Genomic DNA, 27640 nt, shown 5'->3' on the forward strand with positions numbered 1-27640 from the left:
AGTGAATGAGGCTGAGAGAAGAAGAGAGAAGAGATACGACACCCGAGAGGTTGTAAAACCCTCCTCCGAAGGCCCCACTCTCGTCGGCGAGAGAGGTCTACTTTGATTGCACAAAGGTGTACAATGTGTATGCAATGGACTGATGCAATACGACTATGCCGATGACGACGACGGTGTTGACGACGACGACTTGATGGCTGAAATCTGGGATCTTCTAATCGCTGAATTCGGGGACTGTTTCGGTGGCTGAAAATGACTGTTTTGGCTGCGTTTTCTTGGCTAAAAAATGAGGTTTCTTAGGGCTGAAAACTGATGGTCTTTACGGGCTGAATCTACTACACTTTAGGTGAATAATGCCGGTCTTAATTTGCTCTTGAAATCCAAAAACGCCAGGGGCTGAAATTGGTCCTTCTGTCGCCGGGGTTCTGCAAATGCAAAAACGCTAGGCTGATCTGCTGTGTCGTGATGACGCCGGGGCTGATCTGCTGTGCACAAATCGCCAAGGCCGATCTGATGCAAAAATGCTAGGTCTTCTGTGGAGAAAACGCCAGAGTAGTCGCGGAGGTTGGTCTTGCTGAGAAGTTGCCTGTTGAGCAAGGTGCTCCTGCTGCCTCTTCTGCCATTTAGTGCTAACTTGGGTTTGCTTATATAGAAACTTAGCAAAATTGCCTACCTACTTTTGTTGGAAAATCACTTAAAAATAATAAGTGAAAATCCCAATAAATAGGAAAATAGGATAAATGCACTGGAAAATTCCCCTAACTGATGCTAATGGATTCTGATGGGAATTCCGATGATCATGTTGTGTGCAACCGGAGGATATGCATCTATGCTAAGTGATTGGGCATGCACGGTCTACAAATAGACTCACAAAAGTGCCAGATCACTGCTAATCTAGACTTAACTGAACTGACTAAACCCTACTGTGGTGTAGCTTGTCCACGGACACATAGGGTTGGGATGTGTCACGTGACAATGAGTTGTATGCTGCACAAATCATCCATCCATGATTTATATCAATTTGCCATTTTCCCTTTTCATAAAGACTCTTTGATATGAGGTTAATTTCTGACCCATGATCTATCAGCGCAATGTATGGCTCTTCTAAGTCTCCCACTATTACCAGGGTCTCACTAGTTGCTCTTGCCCAATGACTCTTCAAGTAGTAACTCTTGTGAGAGGTCTCGACTTCATCTTCATCATCCAAGAAGCGAACGTGTTTTACTCCTCCCCTAGACTTGTAGCATCCAACAACAGTTTCTTCACCTTGCTCGCCATAGACCTGTACACCCTGTGCATTTAAAGTCTCTTCTTCACCCTGTACATGGATAGATTCAATGAGAGACTGTCGCTTTCTCTTATAATATCAATTATTTTTTTATGGGACTCCCGCTCTGCTATGCCAAGGACCTCACCCAAGGTAAATTCCACCTTACTATTCAAAATCCTCTCTCCCAAAACCTTTTTGAGATCCGTTGCTACCTCTATATCGGATTGGAGTTTGTAGGCCGGATCCTTTGCTTTGGATTTCGTTGCTTCTTTCTTCTTCTCTTTAGAGGCTTCTTGCATAGGCACCTCAAGGTAGGCATTTGTCGTGGAGAACTTGATCTAGGAGGCACTGTGTCGTTTCTACCTCAACTCCATTTGGCCCTTTTTGAAGGTCCTTCATCCCCATTCTCACGCCTACGTTTCTCCTCAACAACGGCCTCATTGGCTTGACATTTGGCAATGTACGCATGCACTGACAAAGAGTCTACAGGTCATTCCAACCTGTTTCTAGCCGAATGCAATCTCCAGCTTCATGCAAGACCTCTTTAGTCATTTTACCCTTTACAGCAAACTCTATTGCCCATGGCCACAGTTCTCCAATCCCATTAGATGCTTCTTCTCCAACCTTGACTCCTTTTTGCTTTATAGGCTCCACCTTCAATTCATAGATGGCTGCCTCAACCATTGAGATGGCATGGCTAGTAGCCATGTCCTCAACTAGCTTCTTCATCCCACCTTTGCCAAAATTTGTCGCCAAGAGCTTACCTGTTTCACTTAAGTGAATCTTGCCATCTTTAAAGAAAACAAGCTCCTTCATCAAAGCATCTTTGAAACTTTCACAATCCCTCCTCGCATGGTCAATACTATCACACATATGCATCTATTTACAAAGCCTTCTCTAGTTTTAGATCGTTGCCCTATGGATTGACCCGATGGTTGTCCCTTTTCTTCTAGTCTTGTAAGCTTTAACTTTAGCTCTTGCATTCCCTTGACAATATCATCTAGAATGGACTTGTCACTCTTTGGAACCACAATAGCAGGCTTTATAGGACTCTCAGGAACGATTGGGGCTTGAGTAGGGTTAACTATCATCTTGTCTCTCTATTGTCGTCGCTTGGCTAGCAGTGAAATTGCATTCGACCTCATTCCAATCAGTCTTCAAGCCATGTTTCGCATCCTTATCCTCAAGTAGCAACTCTAACTTCTCTTGAATCTCTTTACCTGCAGCCTCCAAAAAGAGCTATGTCTTCTCTGAGTTTAGCGTAGACTTTTCAATCCTTGACAATTGATCATATCGGCGTTCAAATTCCCTTGGCAGCTCGGTAGGCAAAAGCCCCTCTTTTGGCCGAACTATCCACTCTAAAAAAGTCCTCTTTGTCACCCTTTCGGAGTCTTCCATGAAATACTCTAATTTGAATGCTTCCAAAGTTGCCCCATGCTCGTTTCTAATTCCCCTTACATGCTCTCTGATCTCGGGAACCACAGCTAGCTCAAAACTTTGTACCATCTCTCCTTCGGGCAATCGATGCAGCTCTATCTCCTTTACATACCCACAAAGATACTTTGTTACATCTTTACCATTGAATTGGTCCATTTTCTTTACCACTGATTGGAGCGCTTTGGTTGAGGAAAGCTCCCTCCTTTCAGCAGCTTGTTGCTGCTACATAAACACCGCAAAAGCTTGAAATATTTGCATTGTGACAGGATCAAACCGAACCCCCTGTTGCTCTTGTTGCTTCATAGCTTTAAATCTTTAATTTGAAACCTTCAATGAAGCTTTTGAACCCTCACCCTAGCCTACTTCGCGTCGGGTTCACCAAAAATGTGTCAAGAAGTGCGCAGTGCGTCTAGGAAAGGCCGGACCTCTGATTGTGTGGATTCATAGCAAAATCAAGCAAGACGTAGATTATTTGAAGCTAGAAACACACTCAAAAAGAACAAAACTCCAGCCATGAAAGCTCCACGTTGAAAAAGAACCAAGATTAACTCGAAATTCTTATGTGTGTGAAGATTAGGTGTAGCCTTGCTCCCAATTGCACAGATACAATGCTCTTTCGACCTGTTAAAAACCCTAAATTGACGCTTCGATTCTTCGTCGTTACCATTTCATGGAAGCTTCAGAACTTCATTGGAGAAGCCAAAGTAGTTATTTGAGAAGGGGAAACCCTAATTGGAGGCCTCACAGCCTCGAACATGTAGTGGAAGCAGAACGGGACTTGCTTATGTGTCCAAGTGGTTGTATCTCCTTGCGTATGTGCCCAAATGAGCTCATTCTTGTCTCTATAAGTTCCTTCTCAACTTGAGCAACAACGTCGTTGATGTGGCATACCAAGACCGTGCAAAGCACATCTTTGGCATCCCTTGAATCACTCTCATAGCTTTGTCAAAAATTTCTTGTCTGACTGGAAAGGTCAACCATGCAACTGTAATGCTCTTTGTCTGGTATAATGCCATATATTTCTCTCGACCTCTCAAAAAGCATTCGGCCCTCATCAAGTAAACCTGAGTGACTACACGATTGCAGTTGGGGAGGCGCTCTCATGTTGCATCCAACAAAAATAGTTTGGAGTTCCTCGGCCAGCCTTGTTGAGCATATCCTTATAAGAGCACTCCAAGAGACTTTTCCATTGGTGAGAAATGCTCGCTTCAAATTTGATTAAAACAGCCCAGAGCTTCCCAAACACACAAATTCGTCCTTGAAAAGCACTTCAAGAGGTTTTTTTGGCAAGAATATGGCGTGATGATATTCTAAAGAGAATGTTCATCAAAGAACTATTTGCACTTCCATGACAGCACTACAAATTGACTAGAGCAACACCAAGTACCACATCTTTCTCCAACAATCCTTGTATAGCAATCACATCATAAATTCTAGTTTTAGGTTATTTTTTACCATTTTATGGTCATTTTTAGCCCAAAAATGCCCCTTTTTGTCCGTGAAATGTCCAAACAAGGTGAAAAAAATCCCTATTTTTGTGGAAAATTCCCTTTTAGCTCAAATTTCATGTTGAACCTCATTTTCCCACTTGGTAAGCACTTTGGACACGTCTTTTACGCCCGCGTATGAAACCTGCTATTTTTGGCCAAGATCGCCCGCATTGAGCTTTCTAGGCAAAACGAGCGTGCCACTTCGAAACACTTGACATTTGTAGATTCCTAAAGCAAATTAGGCATGCTTTAATGTGGTAAAACATGCAACGGTGCCACGTCCCTGGCCTCACCTGCCCGGCAAGATATGTACACGCTTGCAACCATGGCATCCGGTTTCGCATATATCACACTACGTACATTGTAGCATTTGGTCCCACACATCAAAAATATTAAGAGTGAGGTATATATTTTTATTTTCACATTACACACATGCCACAACATGACAACGTGAAAACTCGCTTGAACTGCAACCACTTCGTCGGTGCTTCCTTGCATAATAGTAGGCTAGACCACCATGTCCAGGCATTCCTTTTCAAATATGACGCCGCTCTTTGGGGTGCTCTAAGTAACGCCCTCCCGAAAGAGCGATGTCAAACTGCTAGATAAAAGGGAGGGCTCTATGGGTATTCTTAAAGCTTGAAAACAAATAAAACTATAAAGCCAGCCCACCCTCCTTGAAATCCTTGGCCTTCTTGTCCTTATCCTCCAGGTAGTCGTACTGGTTGGCTCGGTATAGATACTTTCTCTTCGTTGAGTACATCGGCTCGTTGAAATTTGAACTCTCAGAGGACAAGGAATCCTCATCTGAACTGTCAAAGTTGCTTTCGAGGTTTTCAATGGAATCTGCTCTTCTTAACCTTCTTCTTGCCTTTGTTATTTTTCTAAGTCTTTCTCCACTTCCTATCGTTTCCGCTCTCATCATTGGAGTCGGAGGAAGAGGAACTCTCCGAATTGTCAGAAGAGAATGATAATGAGCTAGGATCATCCTCAAAGCAAACACAGTTCTTTGGTTTACTAGCGCCCTCAAAGGTAGATTTGGGACCCAAGTAGCCGGGCTAGTTTGTTGCTCGATTCTTTTTCCACGATTGCTTCTCGGTCTTCAGGAGTCTACTCACTCGTCACTCTACTGCTTCATCAAATTCATCCTTTGAGTACACCCTTTGTCTGGGTACAGCCGGTGTAGGTTTCTTCTTTATGCTGACTTGAGAGGCAAACGAATGGTGGCATGCCATCAAGAGTGCACCTCATCAAGTGGATGCTTGATCAAATATTTCGTGTACTGGGGATCCTTGGAGTACTATAGTATCTATCAAGCATAATTGTCAACATGTTGTTGACACTGCATCTCCATTCTTTCATAAGTTGTAAGTGGAGACAAACCATACTCTTCTACCTAATCGTCAAAAGGAGATCGATGCCCATTGGAATCCCCGTTGTTTTCTTCTGTACATGAGTGGTCGACCGGTTACAACAGTTTCTTACTAGCGAGATTCGTCGATAGAATTTATGTGTACTGCTAATGAAGGGATCGGATCCTCCGTAGAAGAAGGATCGTATGAGCTTTGATACCATTGTAATAGACTTGGACACCCCAAGCCAAAGATCTAATGCAACACACTTGAGAGAAATTGAAACAACTAAACACAACTGAGACAAAGAGGCGACATGGCACGGCGTAGTTCCGCACCCAGAAGTACTGGCCCCAAAGACTGGCGCCCCTTCTCGGTATTTCTTTATTATTATGCTTCAACAAGTATGATGTCCGAGGGTCCTCTCTCTCTGTACAATGCTCCCAAGAAAATTTGCTAGAGGGAGAGGCCTCAGCACACTTACAAAGGCCCTTGGCCAACTCAAAAGCACTTACAATGAAAAGATCTAGTCCCAAAAGCTTCTCGCATCCCAAAGCTAGCACCCTAGGGGCTGTCTAAACGCGGCTACTACGTCCTCATGCTTCCGCAAATCGCGGGCATCTATACAGTCTGCCACGTTAGCACACGATACACAATTTTTGGCCTTGGCTTTATTTTTTAAGGTTTTGCGCTCTTCGTCGTGGTACCATAAGTTGGAACAACTTAATAAGTCAATTTCCTTTAAACTTAGCCCACTAAGCTAGGTTCCATAAGTTGGACAAACTTCTTCTGCTGCTTCTTTCACTAGGGTTGGGTAAGCTTTTACGAGTGTAAATTCCAAGGCACATGAGGTATAGTGAATATTACCATTGATTCGACCATAGAAGAATCCACACACCCTATCTCATGCGGTTCAAATGCAAAAGCTTTTCCATGTTTGGAGAGTATCTCGTATTTCCTTTCAACTTGTGTCAAGGAGTCATTGCTTCCAACTTTTAACATCTTCAGTGACTCTTGCGTAAACTTATGCCCGAATTTTTGAATCTCGGAGACTAGGTTGCAAAGAAGCCTGCTCCATCTTTTCCCTGCAATTTGTAGGCAAAGGCAATGCCACTGGTTTCACCTTCTTTGCTAAAATCTTGTACTTTGTCTCCACTCGCACTTCTAGATCTTTTTGTGCATTGAAGCACTCCTCATCTTCAAAAGCTTCAATGATTCTATACATGTCCATAGAAGCTACTTTTACCAGGTCATTTCTATGTTGAAAGCTAGAACATGCTATAGCATTGAGATCACACATAGTACCTACAAAAGAAACCTCATCAAAAACACCTGATATGTACTCATCCTCATCTAGCAAATCATGGTTTTTGTATTTTCTCTATACACTATTCACATGTTGTTTTTGTCCTCTCTTTAAATCTCGAAGCATTGGAAAAGATACTGATCCATCCTTTGCTACTAGGGCACTTGTAGAAAAAGCTTCATCCCCTTTTGGATCAGGCGAGAACCTTTTTCTTCATGTACCACTCCACTCCCGCCTTACAATGGTACTCGGTCAAACCCCCTCATCTCCCTTTGATCTCGAAACTCCTGGCTTGGTTTTGGGAGAGAATGGTCCCTTGAGCTGTCACGATTTCTCTCATGGTCAACACAAACTTTCAAGAATTGAACTGCTCATTTCCCATCTTTGCTTTTGACCCTGGCATAGGCAGATCCATCGTCCAGTACGGTGATGTATGGTTGTCTAAGGATTAGAGGATAGCTTGATATCTCTTTAACAAAGAAATTTTGCTCATCTTTCACATCTCCTATAGTTACATTAACATTTGGACAAGCACCTTAGAGATCCCCGGATGAGTTGTTTGCAGCCCTAATCATCCACCCATGGTCAATATCAATTGGCCACTTTCCCTTCGTATAGAGACTCTTGGATATGAGGTTAATCTCCGAACCATGGTCTATCAAGGCCACATAAGGCTCCTTGAAATCTCCCACCTTAACCAAGGTTTCTGTTGTAGCCCTTGCACAATGGTTTCTAGAATAGTGGCTCTTATGAATGGCTTCCTCCTCATCTTCATCTTCAAACTTAACATGCCTATTTTTGCCGCCCGAGGACTGGTAGCAGCTTACAACATTCTCATCGTCATCCCTTTGTTGTACTTGTATCACATGCGTCTTTGAAGCACTCTCTTCAACCTCTGATAGGATAGACTCCATTAAAGCTCATCGCTTTCTTCTTATGATATCAATGATTTCCTCGTGGAACTCTCTCTTTGCAATGCCAAGGACTTCTCCCAATGTAAACTCCACCTTACTATTTAAGATCCTTTCCTCTAAAACCTTCTTTAAATCTGTGGCAGCTTCAATATCTTATTGTAGCTTGTATGATGGGCTTTTTCCTTTCTCTTTCCTTTATCTTGTTTTTCCTTTGGTGCATCATCCCTCGTTGGTACTTCTTGTGATGGAGGCTCTCTTGACATGGGCTCTTGAGAGGGACCTAGATCCTTTCTTCCTCTACCTCTAGTAGCCCTCTTTGAGGGACCTTCATCCCCATTTTCTCTCCTACGTTTTTCTTAAACAAGTGCCTTGTTGGCTCAATAATTTGCAATAAAGGCACGCACTGACAAGGCATCTACAAATTCATTCCACTCAATCTCAAGATGGATACAATCTCCAGCTTCATGCAAGATTTCTTTAGTTAACTTTCCCTTTATAGTTAACTCCATCTCAAATGGCCAGGCATCTTCACCATCCTCGCTCATGTCTTCAATAAATTTTGATCCTTTGAAAATGACTTGACAAGCCTTCAAGCCTTCAAGCCAAATGCTGAGCACTTTAACCATTGAGATAGCATGATTGGTTGCGATATCCTCAACTAGCGTTTTCATCCCTCCTTTGCCGAAGTTGGTTGCAAGGGCTCTCCTGTTTCACTAAGATGTATCTTTCCTTTTTTGAATTTTCTCAAGGCATCTTTGAAGCTTTCACAGTCCCTTCTTGAATGGTCTGGGCTGTCACACCATATGCACCTATTTACAAACCCCTCTCTGTTTTGAGGTCTTTGACTTGATGGCTGTCCAAATGTTTGCCCTTTTCCTTCAAGCCTTGCTAGCTTTAATTTCAGCTCTCATATGCCCTTCACAAGCTCTTCAAGCATAGATCCATCATCCTTAGAAGATACAATAGTAGGTTTTGGCTACCTTTCAGAAATACCACAAATTGGAGTACCGTTGTTCACCACCATCTTGTCTCTTCTACGGTGTCTTTTTGCTAATAAGGAGACTGCATCTTGTACATATTCCACCTCGTCTTCAAACCTTGCTCTGTATCTTTTTCTTCAAAGAGAAGCTCTAGCTTTTCTTCGATTCATTTGTCGGCTGCTTGTAGGACAAGTTCTACCTTCTCTCTATCCAAGGAAGCTTGTTTAGTTTGTGATAGTTGAGGATTACTTCGATCAAACTCTCTGAGAAGCTCTGTAGCACAAATCCCTTCTTTAGGCTTTGCGACCCAATCTAAGAAAGTTCTTTTGGTCACCCTCTCAAAGTCCTCCATAAAGTAGTCTGCTTTTAGAGCAAGCTTGAATTCCTCCCAATTTCTTCCATGAACATTTTGGATTACCCTAATGCGGTCTCTGATCTCTGGGACACAAACTGACTTAAAACTTCGGACCATGTCTTCGCTCCCAATTACATAGCATCAAATAGTTGAAAGGTATACACAAGCTTCTACCTTCACAGCGACCATTTTCTTATTTTCCAGAGATTTAAGAGCTTCAAAATTGAAGCTGACACACCATTTTGATAAGGAGAAACCCTAATTCACTTTCTCACAAGCTCAGATACAGGATTGCGAAGAGACAGGACTGCACTACACATAGATTGAGCAACCATGGAAGCAATTGCACAGTAGTGAAAAATTGCAGTTTTTTCCAGTAAAAGGCAGCCCTCTCTCTCTCTCTTTTTTTGGAAAAATCAAGGCTATATATTACTGAGTACAATATAATCCCCAACGGATGCCAAAATAGCCTATCACGTGGGGTGTACAAGCTGAATGTAAGGGTGAGAGCCACTATAGTGACAACTCGACTAGAACAATCTCATGGTGATCTGTGTGATCAATGGAGGGGAAACCACCGAGGGGGGGCATAATGCCATGTAATCCGTCCACCTGTAAATGTGAAGAAGAGTGGAGATCGGGCCCAACGCCGAAGGAAGGCAAATCGACGAGCCTCGGCTGCTCTAGATGTACCTGAGGAAGAATCCCACTGCCAAATTAGGGTGTGAATGATGTCCAGCCGAATGGCAGTGAGGGTATCCGGAAGGAGCTGTGGAGCCGCACTGAGAATGTGAAGACAACGAGCTCTCCAAACATTCCATAATGTAATGCTAGTGATGACTGAAAAGATTTCATCACGTGTCTGAGGATCCCCCTGCCAAGCAATCTGTGGTAACATAGCCAAAGTCCCTCGCCGATAACCAGTCGAGGTAAGCATAAGAGCTGGATCTGTGTCTGAGCCCTCGTAGAAAAGATGCGGTCCGGGCATCGGCATCAACCAGGAGACAGATCCCCAAGTGAGAAATCCATGTTGAACACCGGCTCTACTAAGTAAAAAGCAAACTGCTAGCCACACTACGTGAGAAGACGAGCATGGCCAAAGACAGTGTGCAGGTGACTCAGGTGGTCGCAAAGGACAGCGAATACATAACGGATCATGACCCATAGTAGCTAGCCAAGTCCCAACTGGAAGTCCGGCATGTGCAATCATCCACATGAAAAAAGAAATACGATGAGCCGCATGTAAATCCCAGATGGCTGACCAGAACTGTTGTAGATAGGCATGGGAGAGACCTGAATGTAACCAGAAACGCATACGAGTGGGCTGCTCTGGATGCTGTCTCATCAATGCTAATCTTCCAATTTTGACAGTGTACTCAAAGAATGATACAGGTGCACCGGTGGAGTTAGAGTGAGGCCAATGCCACTCTCCTGGGTCCCAATAAAGCTGACATAGGGCACGACCCTCCCACACCCAAAGCCTCCAAAGTGTTGCATCAACGGAAGCGAAACGGGGGTCAACACAACAACGCTTCCTGCGGGAGCCAACTACTCATATGGCCTCCCATCGAGCGCCGGGGTAGACAAGGTGCGGAGAGGTGGTAGCATATGTCAATCTAGCATGAATCCCCTGAGAGTAGTCAGTATCAACTGTGAACAGCATGGTGTCCAAACGAACTAATAAGAGAGTGCTCTGAGCAAAGAGACCTTCCCAGCCACTATGTAGAGGCATCTGAACCGTGCCTCGCATGACTGCGTCCCATTGTGAAGGAATGGCGGAGTCAATCTCAAGCAGTCTGTCTGTTACCCCGCGACCAATGTCATAATGTTCTGCCACAAAATCTGCATCCAGCATACGTGTCTCATGAAACAACCGCATAGAGGCAGTAGGGCCAGTGTCCCAAGCAGCCCAATCAATGTGAGTCCTCTCTCCAAGCTGACGTGGTGGATTAACCGAAGAATCAAGAACTGCATCATTCCAAATGAGAGGCTGGCGCTCAATCTCCTCACGACATGAGGGAGGTGAGCATATGATAGCCCGTCGCATGGAAACCCAAATTTGAAGGAGCGATCGGATGAAGGGTGAGAGAGTGCTGGTGAACAAGGGGGCATCCGTAAAGAGAAAACGATACCCTGTATGCCAAGTATGACCATCTCTAGTGCCGAGGCGTGGAGTCGCTGTGGAAAGAGCGGCCTGAAGAAGCATCTTCCAAGATTCTTGGCCGGGAAAAAGACCCCGAACAATAAGCTTGGTAAGAAGGGCGCGGCTCTGTAATTCTGGATCAATAATGCCAAGGCCTCCCGCTGACCTAGGACGAATAATCGTGGACCAGCGAACTCAAGCACGAGTATCAGTAGTCCCATCTGTGCCACTCCATAAAAAGTTCCGTACTAGTCTGCGGAGCTGAGCTATCACACCAGAATGTAGCATCCAACAAGAGGCCGTATACCATACTGTAGCCAGAATGACCTGGTTGGCGACCAATGCACGGCCACCCAACGACAGATGACGTGAAGACCAATGACATAGCTTCCTGCGAATAGACTGTAGTACGGGTGCAAACTGCTGTTGTGAGGAAACGTCAAATCCAACCTGAAAGCCCAGATATCTGTATGTCTGACCCGGCTGCAGCCATGTGAAACCATCAGTTACCCCCCAAGTAGGTATGTCATCACTGCCAACCAGTAACCCATAGGATTTATGCCAATTAATGCGTGCACCACTGGCAATGCAAAAAACCTCCAGGGCCTCCCGCATGGCATCAAGAGCTGCTAGCAAATAGCGCAACATCATCATAGTGTCATCAGCAAACTCCTGATCGATAAGGTCCGGAGCTGAAGGTACTGGCATGGTCAAGCCACGAAATGCATGACTCTGAGCACGAAGAAAGTCGGACATAGTCTCTCCTACAAACAGATACAGATATGCTGCTAAAGGACATCCCTGACGGACAGATCGAGAGAGCTCAAAACTGCGACTGACACGACCACCAATAGTAATAGCACTGCTGGCAGTCCTCAAGAGAGCGGAAATGCCTGAGATCCATCTCGAAGGGAAACCCATCCTGGCTAATGATCCTTCTAGAAAGTCCCACTCAACACGATCGTATGCTTTCTCGAAGTCAAGGATGAAAAAAGCGAGAGGTTCACAAGATGATCTGGCCCACTCTACTGCCTCATAAAAAGTGAAGATATTATCCGGTATGCATCGATCCATGACAAAGCCTGTCTGAGAAGTATGAATAATATCTGGTAAGAATGGTCGCAAGCGATGGCTGATCAGTAACGCTAATATCTTATAGACCGAAGGGAGTAGGGTAATAGGTCTCCATTGGCGGAGCTGAGTGGTGTCACCCCCTTTCGGAATAAGAGATATGAGACCTGAACAAAGATCCGGATGCATATAGCCTGATGCAAAGATGTCCTGACAACCGCGAAGCAGTGGTATATGCAATACATCCCAATAAGTCAAAAAGAAAGCTCTAGTGAGGCCATCCTCTCCTGGACAGGAAGATGGATCTAGACTCTCGATAACAGCATAAAGCTCTGCAAGTGTGAATGGAGCCAACAAGATCTCTGCCATAGTGTTTGTACAACGGCGTCGGGTGTGATGCCAGATCTGCTCCCGGGCAAGTAAAACCTCAGTAGTGCATACATCAGCAGTGAACAATGCCTCAAAATAATCTGTAGATATATCAAGAATAACATCAGGATGCATATATAGTGTTCCCTGAGCATCGCACAAAGTCCGAAGGGTGGTGCCAGGAGGGCGCTCTTTATGCGCAGCGAAGAAGTCCTTATTCATTCGATCAGCTTTAGCTATCCAATGAGATACTGAAGCATGATGAGTGAACTCAGACCTAGCCTCCTATACACGACGAATTTCCTCTGTGAGCTCTGTCTGTCTAGCAGCGAGATAAGCATCCTGAGGCCACTCCTCAAGCAAGAGCTGTGTGGAACCAAGAGGAATGTGGAGCTCAGACTCGCGTACTCTCAACTGACGATGAATAATAGCAGTCTGATCACGGTAGTAAATACTAGACTGAGTAATGCAATGGGCAAGGAACTCTCCAGGGGGACCACAATAAGAAGCACCCGTGGACCACAAGTCATGAATCTGCTGCTGCAAAACTTCAGTGGTGAGAACACTGTCAGGGATGCGGCAGCCTCGTCTCTGTGCAGAGAATCTAGTGAAGGAGATAAACAATGAGATGGGTAAATGATCTGAGAGGCTGGTCCCTCGCCAAATAGTAGTAAATCCACCTAGAGCTGCTGCCCAAGGGCCAATGTAAAAACGATCAAGTCGCTCTAATAATCTTCCCTGCTGTCTCTGAAACCCCCACGAGTAATGAAGTGTAGCAGGGTGGTGACCAAAAGAGGGTATGTGCCAGGCGTCAACACCTTGAATAGCTAGAAGAAATCGATCCCAAGCTGGCTGCTCATTGGGAGAAATGGATGATAGAACTGGAGGTGTGATGGATCGCCAGTCAGAGTCGCTCTCGACATTGTTGAAGTCGCTCCAACAACCCAAGAGTCTACAGCAGGTAGACCAGCAGCCAAGGAGGACCAAAAAGTAGCTCTCTCTCGAGTAGTGGGTGCATAGACTAACATAAAACCAATGATAGAGTCCCGAATCCGAATAGAAACATAGACTGCTCTGCCAACGACAAGGGTGCCATGCTGCTGAACTGATGCCAAGTAACGTGGCCCCACTGAAATGCATACACCGCAACTCTGTCCATGAATGCCCAGAGCAGGCTCTCAAAAAGTGTGAGCGCCCGAGGGCATGAGATTACCAAAGGGAGTGGCAATCTTATGCTCCTGGTTTAGTAATATATCCACAGTGCCCTCCCTCCCCCTCTCTCTCTCTCTCTCTCTCTCTCTCTCTCTCTCTCTCTCTCTCTCTCTCTCTTCCACAACATTTTCAGCTGATGTGTCAATTTTATTTCCAGCTCATTTTTTACCCAAAAAAGGCTATTTTTTATGTGAAAAATCTCAAACGAAGTTAGAAAAATCCCTAAATTTGTGGGATCACTCGCATAAGCATAAAAAGCATAGATATGCATCAATTTTCATCAATATTCCATTTTGGGTCACTTTCCATGTAATCTTACCACGACAGGCGAGCTACTATTTTCGACACTTTTTGCCTACATCAATCTTTGTAGCCAAGACGAGTGTGAAACCATGAAACACTTGGAATATGTACATCATAAAACCAAATTAGGCATTTTAGCAAGTAGGGAAAACACGCAATGGTGCGACATCGAGGGCCACAATTCCCCAAATAGGTATGTACATGATAGCGACCGTAGTAGCCGTTTCAGCATATATCACAATATGTACATGATTACTTTTATTCATATGAATCAAAAGGTGACATAAGTGGGGTGAATGTTTTTATTTCACATTGTGCACGTGCCACAACACGACACCATACTTGGCGGTCACTCGAATGTGCACTAGGCATAGACTGAAGCCATTTGAGGGCTTGATGATCAGTACGCATTGTAAACTCTCTACTATACAAAGAATGCTTCCAATGCTTGAGAGAATGAATGACAGAGAGAAGTTCCTTATCATACACAATAATTCTTTTCGGCATTGTTCAACTTTCTACTGAGAAATGCAACTAGACAGCCATGCTGTTGTAGCACAACTCCTACGGCAATGTTGCTCGCATCAGTCGATACCTCAAAGGGGTCATCCAAAAAGCAAGGATGAGACACGAAGCTTCAATACCACAACCTTGGGAGCTTCAAAAGCCTCAATGGCTGCCTCGGGCAAAACAACGCACTGTCGACAATTTTTCACCCTTTCAAAACGTCAGTCATGAGTGCGTCAATGCATGCAAAAATTCTGTATATGCAAACTATATGACTGGCACAAACCTTAAAAAGAACGCACATCATATGTAGTTTTGGGCAAATCCCAACTACAAACCTATTCCACCTTTGCGGAGTCCAACCTGACAGCGTGTGCAGAAATGATATAGCCCAAGTAAGTAACTTCAGTAAGAAAAAATTCTGACTTCTTAGCTGCAATGTACAGATGACACTCATCTAAACGGGCTAAAACCCTTTCTACATCCCGTTCATGTTGTTCCCATGAGGCAGAAAAAATGAGAATGTCATCTAAGAAAATAAAAGCACACACGCCAATCATGTCTCCAAAACGACCTACCATGAGACAATTGAACTTACCCACGACACCTGTCAATCCAAAGGGCATAACAACATAATCCCATTGCCCCTACTCTGTGCAGACAACCGTCTTGTGGATGTCGCCTTACCTGGTACCCACTTTTGAGATCGACTTTGCTGAACATCTTTGCGCCCTTGAGTCTATCAAGGATATACTCAATGCGAGGTATTGGAAACTTGTTCTTCACGGTCATCTTGTTGAGTAACTTGTAATCTACACACAAACAAGATGACCCATCTTTCTTGCAAACAAACAAAATAGGAGCAGGAAAAGGACTTACACTAGGGATTGAAACCCCTCGCCACTAACTCCGTGAGTTGCCGCTCTAACTCTGCTTCTTGAGTGTTGTTCAAACGGTAGGGAGCCTTACTGACGGCTTGTGCCCCCTCCATGAGTTCAATGCAATGATCCTCCGGACGCTCGGGAGGGAGACGAGGTGGAAGATCATCATGAAAGAAAAGATGCTCATACTTCTAAAACAAACCAGAGTATCGTTCTAGGGTCTTGAGGTCCAATGTCACTTGGGTGGCATAGATGAATGCCACTTGAGCCCCTCGTCGTAACTCACGCTTAGCCTGCACATGAGAAATGAGAGGTAAAGAATGGAGGCCCTCCTCACCATGGATGACCACAGGAGAGGAGCCTTCCGGTGAGATAATGAGCGTGTTTGCCTTCCAATCAAAGAGTGAAGCATGCTCACAAACCATTTAATACCAAAAACCATATCACATCCTGAGAGACGAGAAATGACAAATTTTCGACGAAAAGATGTCTGCTGAATAGAGACTAACACACTAGGGCATTCATGAGTGATTAACGAGTGCATACCGGGGGCGAAACCAAACACCTCGATAGGAGCCGCTAGGATAGCGTCTAGGCGAGCTCTCTTTACAAGAGAATCACTGACCAAATCATGCATATTGCCAAAGTCAAACAAGACCACAACACGTTGACCGTTCACATGACCATAACATTTAAGAGAGACTCGTCAAGGTGCTCATCAAAAATGTGTGGTGTACTTTGTGGGTTAATCAAGGTGTTGACAGAAGATGTGGTTTCTGTGGTTGATTTCGGTGGTGCTTTCTTAGGACAATCTTTCTTAACATGACTCTTAGTGTGACATTGATAGCATCTTTCTTCTTTGCCATAAGTGGCTCTTTCTCCTCCTCCTAAGATACTTTGAGCAGATTTTTCATCAGGTGTCAACTTAGGTTTATCATGAGATTTGTTCTTTCCCTTAGATTCATTATGAGAGTTTTGTGCTCTAGGTGTGGAAGAATATTGAGAAGACCAGTTACCGTTATGCTTACCATTGGTTTCACCGTTCTTAACATTCAGTGGGTTTTGAGGGTTCTGAGAGGTACTTTGAGACGCCTTGGCCTCCTTAGGCTTGCATGTGTTGTGCTTCATTTCTTGGGCGAGAGCAATCGCCACTGCCGTGTTGTAGTTTGTAGAGCTAAAGACTTGCCATCAAACTTGATGTACTCATTCAACCCGAAAAGGAAAGCCTCCTTTCTTTCGGCATCTAATTTGTGCAATTGGACGCCAATCTACAAAATACGATTAGAAAAAGACATGACAGGAGATCCATTTTGCTTGAGACCACGCCAATCTTCTTTTAAACGATCTAGGTATTGTGGTGGCATGAACTGAGCCTTGAGCTTGTCTTGGAATTTGCTCCAACTGAGAGAGAGGAGAACGCCTTCCTCGACATGCTCAAGGTGCTCAACCAACTATGACTCTTGCCAAACTTGATACCAATTAATGGCATCACCTGATAGATACATACCAGCTGTCAAAACTTTAATGTTATTTGTTTTCTTGTTAGTCGGCAAGTAAGCATTAAATTGATGCAACCACAAATGAATCACAGAAGCATCCATCTTACCGTCATACTTACTAAACGTCAACTTCTCAGTGACTGGATTGTTGGAGACGTCGCCTCTACCTGTGCTACGAGATGATTCATCTACTTCTTTGAGCGGCTCGGTCTTTGGGGTGAGTACCTGTAGGATCAACTCTTGCATGCGTTGACCCCTCTACGCCTCCCGCTCTAAATCTAGAGCCGCTCGCTTTTCTTCGGCCACTATGTATTGACCCTCACGTGCTTTTCCCTTTATAGGCCAAGTTAAATTTATAAATTAGTTAAGGCTTACATAAGGCAAACTGTTCACCAAATCCAACAAAATAAATCATAAAAATGATTTATTAATTAGTTTGGCTAGGGGGTCACTTTCTGGGTGAAACTGTCGCACATCTGCTCACCCAAGAATCCGATCGATGCGAGGAATGGCTCATTGGATTCCTCTAACCTAGAACTATATGCTCACCATGCCAAATGCCCACCGTAGTGTAATAGCATCTGTCAAAACTTGTGTACAAACCATTTATGCAAGAGGGTTCCAACATTGAAAAAACTAATCTAACGGACTCGTTTGGACATGCAGGTCCTACGAACAAGCTCACAGAATTTCCGGTACTAATCCTACTAGGATTCTAGACATCCCTATCTAGGAAGAAGGGGAAAACTAGCTCTGGAAGTCGATGAAGCATGTCCACATGGCACACAAAGCCATGTGCATGTGATACCTCAAGGGAGAAGAGGCTCCGTTTGTCTCTGGATTGTAAAGCCAAAGGCAAACGCAAGAGTTCGCAAAAGGACAAAGGTAAACGCAAGCTTGATGAGGGCAGCAAAGACATTGTTTCCACTGAGGAGATTGACGAGGCTCATGTGGCGGTCGATGGTGGTCGATGATGGCGGTGGGGGGAGGGGGGTCCCAAGGGGAGTGACCTCCACGTGCTGGGCCTTGGACGCAGTAGAATGATTTTCCACTGTGACAAGCGGCTCCCCACCTTAGCAACCACTGTACTTTTAACTACGGTGGTTGCTTAAGGTTTACAAAAGTGCAGGTGTAGATGTTTGTTCCCCTCTTATGTCACATGTGCTGCCATTGACGGTTTCTTTCCTTTCATTTTTTGTTCTTATGCAGGTATTTTTCTTTGCTTCTCATGGTTTCTCTTTGTTTAGCTTGCTTGCTTGCATGCGCCTTATTTCTTTTTTGTGTGATGCTTGTGCTTGGGGTGAGTGCGCTCTGCATGACTGCTTGTGTTTGAGGTGTGTGTGCGTGTATGTTTGCATGTTCTGTCTGTTCACTGCTTGTTCTTTTCTGTTTTTTCTCCTGCTTGATGGGTGATTTAGGCTTGAAATTGGTTTGGTGGGTGTGTTGGGCGGTTCATGCCTCGCCTTCAAATTTGCACCATATTCTCCTTGTGCTTGCAGGTTGAAGAATGGCATAGCCCTTTTGATCACTGCGAGGAATGGCTAGAGGCTCTCTCTCTTCCGGATTTTTGAAGCAGGCTTCTTGCAGCTGTGATGTCTCTTCTGTTGGGATGCACCGTTTATATATGGCCTTGGAGATCTGAAGTTGGCTATCGGAGATTCTTCGGTAGAGTTTCCGGCCTCCTCTTGACGTCAGGGCTTGCTCCTAGCTTTTGTTGTATCATCGATCTTTTGTAATTTTGGATCACTAGTAGTTTTTCCCCTATGGTTTGTAATCATTTAATATCTCAGGGTTTTTTTACTATCGGATCCGTTATGTGTGTATGCCTGTGGCTAATGTAATGCCTTCGGGCCTCTAATTTTGATTACGTGATACAAAAGGGTACCAAGCCCCCCAGAGAGAGAGAGAGAGAGAGAGAGAGAGAGAGAGAGAGAGAGAGAGAGAGAGAGAGTTTTTTCAAGACCAACCAACTTGGCAATGAATTAAATGACAATACAATGGTGGCAGAGGTGCACCTTTATACCTACTTGGGGGTCCTTAAGTACCACCCCCTCGGGATTTGCCCAATACATTAAAGAAAAAATTAACTATGGGATCACAGTGGGCATTCACTTGAGATGTATAAACTTTAACAGTTTTGCCCTGGTCGCAGGCATCCTTTGGATATCCACAAGCACTGCCTATGGGATTGCCCACAAGCCGAACAGCTTTGGCTCAAAATTCTCTAGGCGATGGCGTCTCTTTTCCACAGATGACTTTCACTTGAGGAACAGTAGCATGGTTGACCTGTTTGGGCCATCACTTGGATATGAGCTCTGGCAGGACGACCTTAGCAATGCCCGCTTCCTGATTTCTCAACAGCAGCTTGGACACAAAAGAGAGACTCCAGATGGGAGCTGGTCAATGAACAATTGTTTATGTGCATTATTAAACACTATTGTCAATTTCATTTTGAATATTACTCTCTGACTTTATCTAATACAACACCCCTATCTATGTCTAATCATCATTGCCTGAGCATTACTAGCATGTTAGAAGTCAGATAAAGTCTATTCTCCAAGAACTGGCAGATGTGTTTCCGTCATATCATTTCTTCAAGACAACCCTCACGCGGTCCCGTCTTGATCACAAGATTGATGTAATTCTCAAACTGGAGAATCAACCCAGTCTCTCCACAACCACATGGGTTTGACCCAGAAAGAGAGAGGCAAGATTGCTAGGCCATTACGGAGGTTTGCTGCGACTGAGAATGTTTTGAATTGAGAAAAGACATTAACAGGCTTCAGCTCATTTCAAATCCATTTTTTTGTTTTGTTTTCGGGGTCGGGTAGGGCACGCCCGACCGCTCCCCTCATACACCAAAAAAGTATACAAGAAGAACGACCAGGACTATGCACCCAGAAACCGAAGGCAGACGCTTTTGTCACTAGTTTCCTCTCGACTACGAGAGTGCAAGATTATCTACACTCTTAGGGCCATGACTAATCCCTTGAGAGACCCACTCGCCACTTGGATTTGGGCGTGACAACGACCAAGTACCTCTGTTCAGAGGCCTAGGTACTGCGGGACTTGCTTTGGTCTTCCCTTTGGAGTTGCCTCCTCTAGGTAACTTATCGCTCACCTCACTAAACTGCCTTTGAAACCCGACGGTTTTCCCCTAGGAAATGCCATACCCACTTGGAAGGGCGTCGGCTCACAGGTGGCGTCCGCTGAGGTTGGTGATGTCTCCCTTTTGCACCTCCCAACCCCTTTTAGGTGAAGTTGACCCCCCCGGGGGGGAATGGCACTTGGGCGCTCTTGTAGCTCATCTGGCTTCGCTTGGGGAGAATTACGTCATTTCCCTCGGAAGGGATCGGATTCAAAATAACAGCATAGGAAGCGGAGCATTATCTCCCCATCCGCCTATGCAAAGCACCCAAATACCGGGGTACAACTTCACCGAGGAACTTCGCCACAGGCACGTGCCCTGCGGCTCCGTCCCTCAAGTGCCGATCACGGCGTACCCAGAAGGGTATCCGCTTCCCGCGAGCCTCTCCACCAAGGAGAATAACGGTCCTTTCTTCAGGGTCCAACAAAGGGTCGATTGCGTTGAAGGTGGAGTTGAATCGGTTTAGCCAGTGCCCCCTAGATTCATCTACGCCAAACAACTCGTCAGCAAATGCGAAACTCTAACTAGGAGCACAGCGTGCAAATGCTGTGTCCGCGCATGTAACTATCAGCCAGTTTAAGCCCCCCTACTCTCGCGAGAGCCAGCATTCTCTCCTCCTTTCTATTTACTATAGTGCTCCTATTGAGCTGCAGCAGGTATCCATGTGTTTGTTCAAAGCCGGCCTCCTTATAGGGCTCCAACGCCAGGCACGAGTGCCTCCCGTCCCACTTGTCCCATGCATGGTAGCGAACTGAGCTAAAGTCAGCCGCTGGGATATACTTATTCATCCAGTTCTCGGTTCTTGTCGTCCAAGTCCACTTCTTGAAAGGTTGGTTCTTAGGCTTCTTGTTTACCAAGGAGCCTATCCAAGTAGATGAAACAGCGGTACTTGTCAAAAGCCCTTGCTTGTTGTCCCCCACAAAAGGCAGGTACGGTGGTATGTTAAAATCGTGATGGAGAGTTGCCGTCCCTACAGAGGTTGACCTTGCTCCCTTTCCGAGTAACATTCGCATCCCGGTGGCGACGAGGCGCTGCAGAGAGTGAAGGACATGCTGGTCGTGGGCCCCCATAATTTCCGCGCCATAACAAATCATTGGATATACACACGCCTTAAAAACAGTCAGTCGAGACCAAATAGGGATGGCTCGGTTCGCCAGTAGGTGCTAACATGCGAAGAGACTTTTCCTCCCCTTGTCCGCTCGCTCTTTAACGATGCGTTCAATGGAAAAGGTGGAGTCTACGTCGATGCCAAGGTACTTGTACGTTTCACCCACCGCAACCATCTCACCACCCAAAATAAAGATCCTCATAGAGAGATCTTGCAGGTCTCCGTGGAACACCGTGACCATGCATTTATCGATTCCAAAAGTCATGCCCCAGGTCTTTGCCCATTCACTTACCTTGTCAAGGCTCGTTTGTAGGCTTTCATGAGAGTCAGCAAGTAGAACCAGGTCGTCAGCAAAAAGGAGTCCTATTCTTTGAGGAGGTTAGGTACTTCCAGGCAAAGAAGAGGTAAGCAGTAGATAAACTAGCAAGGTCTGTGAAATCGCCTGTTCCAACCAGACAAATTGGGTGACGGGGTGAAATTTGCATTCAATGGCCTGGAAAACTTAAAGCTTTCCAATTCATACACCTGAGAGAAAAATTTATTCATTCACCACAAATACCGTCTTCCAGGAAAGATAACTTTGACAACAATATCTACTTTCATTCTATCTACAACACTAAAAGCTCTCTATGTTTTTGCACAAGGAAGGTTGAACACTATGACAGCAGCAGTACTCAATCATACACAACCATTACCGAATGCATACGTGTCCTTGAAATACGTTAAGTCACTGCATCTAAATGACTTCATATATAAACTATGGAAAAGGACTTACCTAGACTGTCGACCAAACATGCGTTCAGGATCTGCAAACCTCTTAGCTTTTGGACCCTTCCTTTCAACATATGTCTGCAACGTTCCGCCAATGCTGCACATTACCACAACTTTCTTTGTTTTGTCGCCACCTACAGCTTCTACAGCTTGCTCAATAAAAAGTGGATTTCTCTCTGAAAAAAAGTTCCAAAACAAGTTTAAAGTTTGTCCTTGAAAAGTCATACAGGTAATCACACGTCATGCAGCAGTGATAAAAACAGATTGCAATAGCTTGTATCTGACCTGTGCCAGCAAAATCTGTCATCATTGCATACCCTAGCCTCCTAGCTCAAACCACAGAAACAAACTTTCAGGCATGATTTCAAGATTCATTTACAGATTCTATGAGTAAAGGCCAGAGAGGAAGTTTTTGACAAAATCATGATTCCAACAAGCGGATGCACATGCATTGGAACAGGCAAATAATTAAATGCAACATACTTAATAATTTGTGCCCGCACAGACAGAAGTTACGCACTAGGAAGTGTTGAGAAAAGGAATGTTTTACAAGCATCCCACTTCTCACAGACAAGGATCAGGAGACTAGTAGCTATCTAGGGTATGCATATACCTAGATGGATCCAGGAAAAGCCTAAATCCACCTTTAAAGGAAAGCACAAGTTATAAAATCAAAAGACGCAATATAGCCATCAGCTCCATCTTGATGCTTACATAATATTAGACTAAACATTATCACATCCCAACTGACAACATCTGTATTATTATATGCTACTAAGACTTAAAGGATGTCACATGCACATCTAATCCTATGTGCATGTGGACAAGCTACTTCAGGTCCAGGGTTCAGATCAGCTTAGAAAGTGTTCTGACACCTTTGTGAGCCTGTGCGCAGGCTGTGCATGTCCAGGCACTTAAGAGTAGTTGCATATCCTCTGGTTGCACACAGCATGATCATCAGCATTACAGTCAGTACCCATCATGAGCATTTTATAGTACACAGAACCCAATTTCCTATTTTATCCATTTTTCACTTATTATTAATAAGTGACTTTGTTGGGAAACTGGGTGGGGCAACTTTGCTAGAATCTATAAAAGAAACCTAGCGCTAGCAATTTCTGGTAGAAGAGGCAGCAGAAGTCCACAACTTACAGTGCACCTTCTCAGCAAGATCGGCACGTGACCCAACGTTTCCAGCCAACAGCAGATCAAGACCAGCATTTTTAGCTACAGTTCAACCTAGCATTTTCAGCAGCACCACATCAGCCCTGGCGTTAGCAGATTCCAGATTCAGACCTAGTTTTTTTGCAGATTGCAGATTGCTCTAGCGTTTTGTAGATTCCCGGCGCAAGATCAGCCCCAAACCTCGCAGATCCTCGCCGCATGGTCAGATCAGCCAGCGTTTTCACTCTCAGCCCGCTGTCCGCAGATTTCAGCATCTACGTTTTCAATGCATCGTCGTCGCGTCGTCGCCATCGCCGTCCTCACCGACACAGTGTCAAAATTCAGCAGTTAGCAGATTTGCAGATTTCAGCCCCTAGCGTTTTCAGATTTCAGCCCGTCTCGTCGTCGTCGTCATCATTGTCGTCGACATCGTCGGCAAGTCCATTGCATCTAGACCATTGTACTAGATTTGTGCAATCAATAGCATAGACCTCTCTCACCATAGAGAGGGGGGCCCTTGGAGGAGGGTTTGACAACCGTCTGGTGTCGTATTCTTTTCTCTCTCTCTGTCTCAGCAGCTTCACTCATAGTGTCATTCACTTTGTTTGTGACCATTTGCACTCTCTCACCAAAGTTCAACATTCACTTCCGCTGCACCTTACATTGGTATCAAAGCTTTGGCAGTGTTCTGTATCACTCAAGGAAAGAACCACAAGAATTTTGTTTGCTTGTTGCGGTCGCATGTAACCCAAGTCTACTTGGATGCGAGTCGATTCCTAATCGTGTTTTTGAAGAGTGACAGGTAACCCAAGAAAGACGGGCTTGTCCGGCCTCCCCTTGTTCCTCTTTTCACTCATTGAGAGCGGACCGTGCACTTAGTGGCCGGCCAATTGACGTGAGGTGGGAAAAAGCAACCTTGGTGTGAGCGCAAGGCCGCCAAGGGGTGCGCCTGCAGGAAAGAGTGGAGCTCGGGTAAGAGAAAAGCCTTCTCTAACACAGATTGCAAGCTAAAGAACTCAAGAACCTCAAAAACCTCAAGAACTCAAGAACCCCCAGAACACAAGAACCTCAAGAACTCAAGAACCCCAAGAACCCAAGAACCTCAAGAACCCAAGTTCCTCGCGAACTTAAGTACCGTAGATCTCAGTGTATGGTCATCATTCGAAGCAGAATGGATACTTTGCGTGAAGGTGATGAGCATGGAGGTGACGAAGAAGAATTTTCCCCACCAGGAGGTTTTTCCGACCCTCCCCCTTCCCCATCTACGCCAAGGGTTGCACCAAATCCTATCGAGGCTTTGGTCAAGACGATGATGCACGTGATATTACAACAGGAAGCGCAACGCGCCGCCTTGGAGCGCGAGCGCGAAGAAAGCAAGGCAGCCTTATATCGCGAGCGTGATCAAGCGCACTTCGCGGCCGAGGAAAGAAAGGCAACCTTGGATTGCGAGCGCGAAGAAAGACGGTTAGCCTTGGAGCGTGAGCGCGAGCAAGCGCGCTTGGCGGCCGAAGAAAGACGAGCGGTCTTGGAGTTAGAGCGTGAGACTAACGCATGCAAGAGTTGGTCCTACAGGTACTCACCTCGAAGCCCGAGCCGGTCAAAGATGTTGGTAGTTCATCAAGTAGCACAAGCAAAGATTCGGACTCCAACAACTCTGAAACCGGCCCGTGGGGCGGTAGGCTTTGGCTTTCACCCGAAATTCTTTACTATAGACACACACACAAAGCACTTTGCAAAGGGAACCTGCGACGGGAATTAACACTTGAACACACACACGGCTCGGAAGCTAGAATGCCCCGAGCAGACACCGACAACCTGTAGGCCCCAAAATTGGCGCCCTTTCGGTATTTCTTTATTCTTTAGGAGGGTAAATTACAAAGAAGAGTCCTGGGAATCCTTTATTTGTATCAAGCTAGATACTACTTGTTTTGGCCAAATTTCGGCAGCATAACAACCCCAAAACTTGCACGAAACCAATTCCCCTGCTGGAACTCTCTTCCACTGGCATAAACCCTCTGATTCCTACCCAAAAACCAGTAAATACAGGAATCAAAGGGTTTATGCCAGTGGAAGAGAGTTCCAGCAAGGGAATTGGTTTCGCGCAAGTTTTGGGGCTGTTATGATGCCGAAATTTGGCCAAAACACGTGGTATCTAGCTTGATACAGATAAAGAATTCCCAGGACTCTTCTTTGTAATTTACCCTCCTAAAGAATAAAGAAATACCAAAAGGGGGCGCCAATTTTGGGGCCTACAGGTTGTCGGTGTCTGCTCGGGGCATTCTAGCTTCCGAGCCGTGTGTGTGTTCAAGTGTTAATTCCCGTCGCAGGTTCCCTTTGCAAAGTGCTTTGTGTGTGTGTCTAAAGTAAAGAATTTCAGGTGAAAGCCAAAGCCTACCGCCCCACGGGCCGATTTCATGGTTCCATTGCCGGGATATCAATCACTTTTTCCTCAAAGAGTGAGCCTTGGTGTTTTGGGTAAAGACACAGAGTGCACGAACGCGGGATTACACTATGGCCGACAAAAGGAAGGGCATTATGGAAGAGGGTTACTCTTCACAGGACAGACAGGAAATTCTGCATGTTCGCCCTGCCAAATAGTGATCAAATTAGGGCAGATTTTCTGCTGCGTTTTTAGGGTTTGCAAGTATGAACCAAGATGAGATAGGGAGAGGTCTCACGGTGGTAGATTGGCCACTAGATCTCCTGCGGGAGTGATGTGGGTCTGCCAGGTGACACGCTGCTTGCCGATTCTCTGAGGTGATTGCTTGGATTCTATGACGCATTGGTAAATCATCTTGAAATTTTAGCTTACTTGGTCGTGGGTGGTACGTCACAGGTTGTGGAATTATGCTCGTTTGCAGAGGCAAGAGCCTCTTGCACAGGTAAAGAGTTAAGGGACAGGTTGCAAGATGCTATGTGGTGAAGTTCAAGAACTATCCACCTATGGATGCAAAGTGGATGGAAGAGCATGAACTGTCAAAGTCACCAAATGTATTGCGGCTTTACCTTGAGGCCTTTGGGTTACAGCCTACGTATGCCCCAACCCAATGTCTGCAAAGGAGGGGTAATGATAGAGCTAGCACATCAAATGTACTCATGGATTCAGTGCAACAGCAGTGTACAGTTTGACAAAAGTATGAAGGTCTCATTAAGTCATTTGTACATATGTTTTGACAGTCTTTCTTGCAGATACATGCGATGATAAAAGGGTGCTTACCACACAAGATCCTCTATGGCATGTATTTATGGTATGCAATCGAGGACGTTTGCGATTTCAAGAGGGGGGTATGTCACGAGGACGTGGCAATTGCTAACCTTAGTTGTTGATTTCTTTCCAATGATTTTTGTTTAATTTTTGAGACCCTCTTTTTGAAGTTGCAAATGGTCGCACATTGTATGGCCAATGTGAACGATAGTTTCACCCGCAGACGGGAAGTTGGTCGGCACTGGAACTCGTAAAGTAAAAGGATGTCTAGGCTCAGTTCAAGATCATGTAGGTCCCCCCGTCGCACTTAGCAAGTTGGTGGATACTAGGAAGTGAACTCAATAAAGGCATAAAGTCAAGGTGGGATCACCAACAGAAAGTATCCGACAGTTGGGCCACATTGCACTTTTGGATGCAGTCCCAATGAGGATAGATGGTCAGATAACCAGTGGGAGCCCAATGGAAGTATCTCCTAAAATTTAGGGAACTGCTATTTTGGGCCATGAAATCTATTCGCGTCATTAGCTTCAGAATGACAAGGGGAACATTTTATTACTCTGCAGGAAAGTCAATTGATGCACCAGTTGAGAGATTTTTAAGCAGGAAGCCCAATGCGGGGAAATTGCATGTATGAGTGCCAAGTGACACTTTTTGGTCAATTTACCAAGTTTGGAAGAACAGAACTCGTAAGTGACTCTTTGGAGCATGTTTGGAAGCTGATAACTGTGATTTTCAGCCAATTCTCTCCATTTTTGAGCTTCCCATGACCTTACCTAGGATCAAGGAGCTCATTTTCAGCATTGGAAGGCATTAGATGCGTGTTTACAGGACTGTTTTGTTGCGTTTTCAGCGATACGCAGGTTTTGGCAGCCATGGAAATCTTCTCCTTTTTGCATCTATTTGTTCACAGATGCATTACTGATCAAGCGCAGAAGAGGGGACGCTCGATTTATGCGGAGGGGATGCTTCATTGAAAACCTGTCAGGTTAAGAGCTATGGAGTGCTTGCTTTCCTCTCTATGTACAGTGTGGTGCTAGGAGTGATGACCTGCACACTACGCACTGCTCTCTCTCCCCCCTACGTGCAGTTATGTGATGCCCCACAAGAGGGCTCTTCATTTGATTGATGTACAGCTATGTGGGTTCATGCTTTTGT

General features: G+C 45.1%; 1 protein-coding gene across 1 annotated transcript in view; it reads right to left on the reverse strand.

Annotated features, from left to right (window-relative positions):
- LOC147447172 (rhodanese-like domain-containing protein 14, chloroplastic) overlaps positions 1-27640 on the reverse strand; it is a 47359-nt gene that overhangs the window by 12361 nt on the left and 7358 nt on the right. Inside the window, exons 4-5 of the mRNA XM_086523042.1 lie at positions 22402-22442; positions 22121-22292 (exon numbers count right to left, since the gene is read on the reverse strand). Coding sequence (XP_086379168.1) covers positions 22121-22292; positions 22402-22442 — 213 coding nt within the window. The remainder of the gene's footprint in view (positions 1-22120; positions 22293-22401; positions 22443-27640) is intronic.

This window comes from Adiantum capillus-veneris, chromosome 11, assembly GCF_014529385.1.
Source record: "Adiantum capillus-veneris isolate H3 chromosome 11, ASM1452938v2, whole genome shotgun sequence".
In the NCBI taxonomy this organism is placed as follows: Eukaryota; Viridiplantae; Streptophyta; class Polypodiopsida; order Polypodiales; family Pteridaceae; genus Adiantum; species Adiantum capillus-veneris.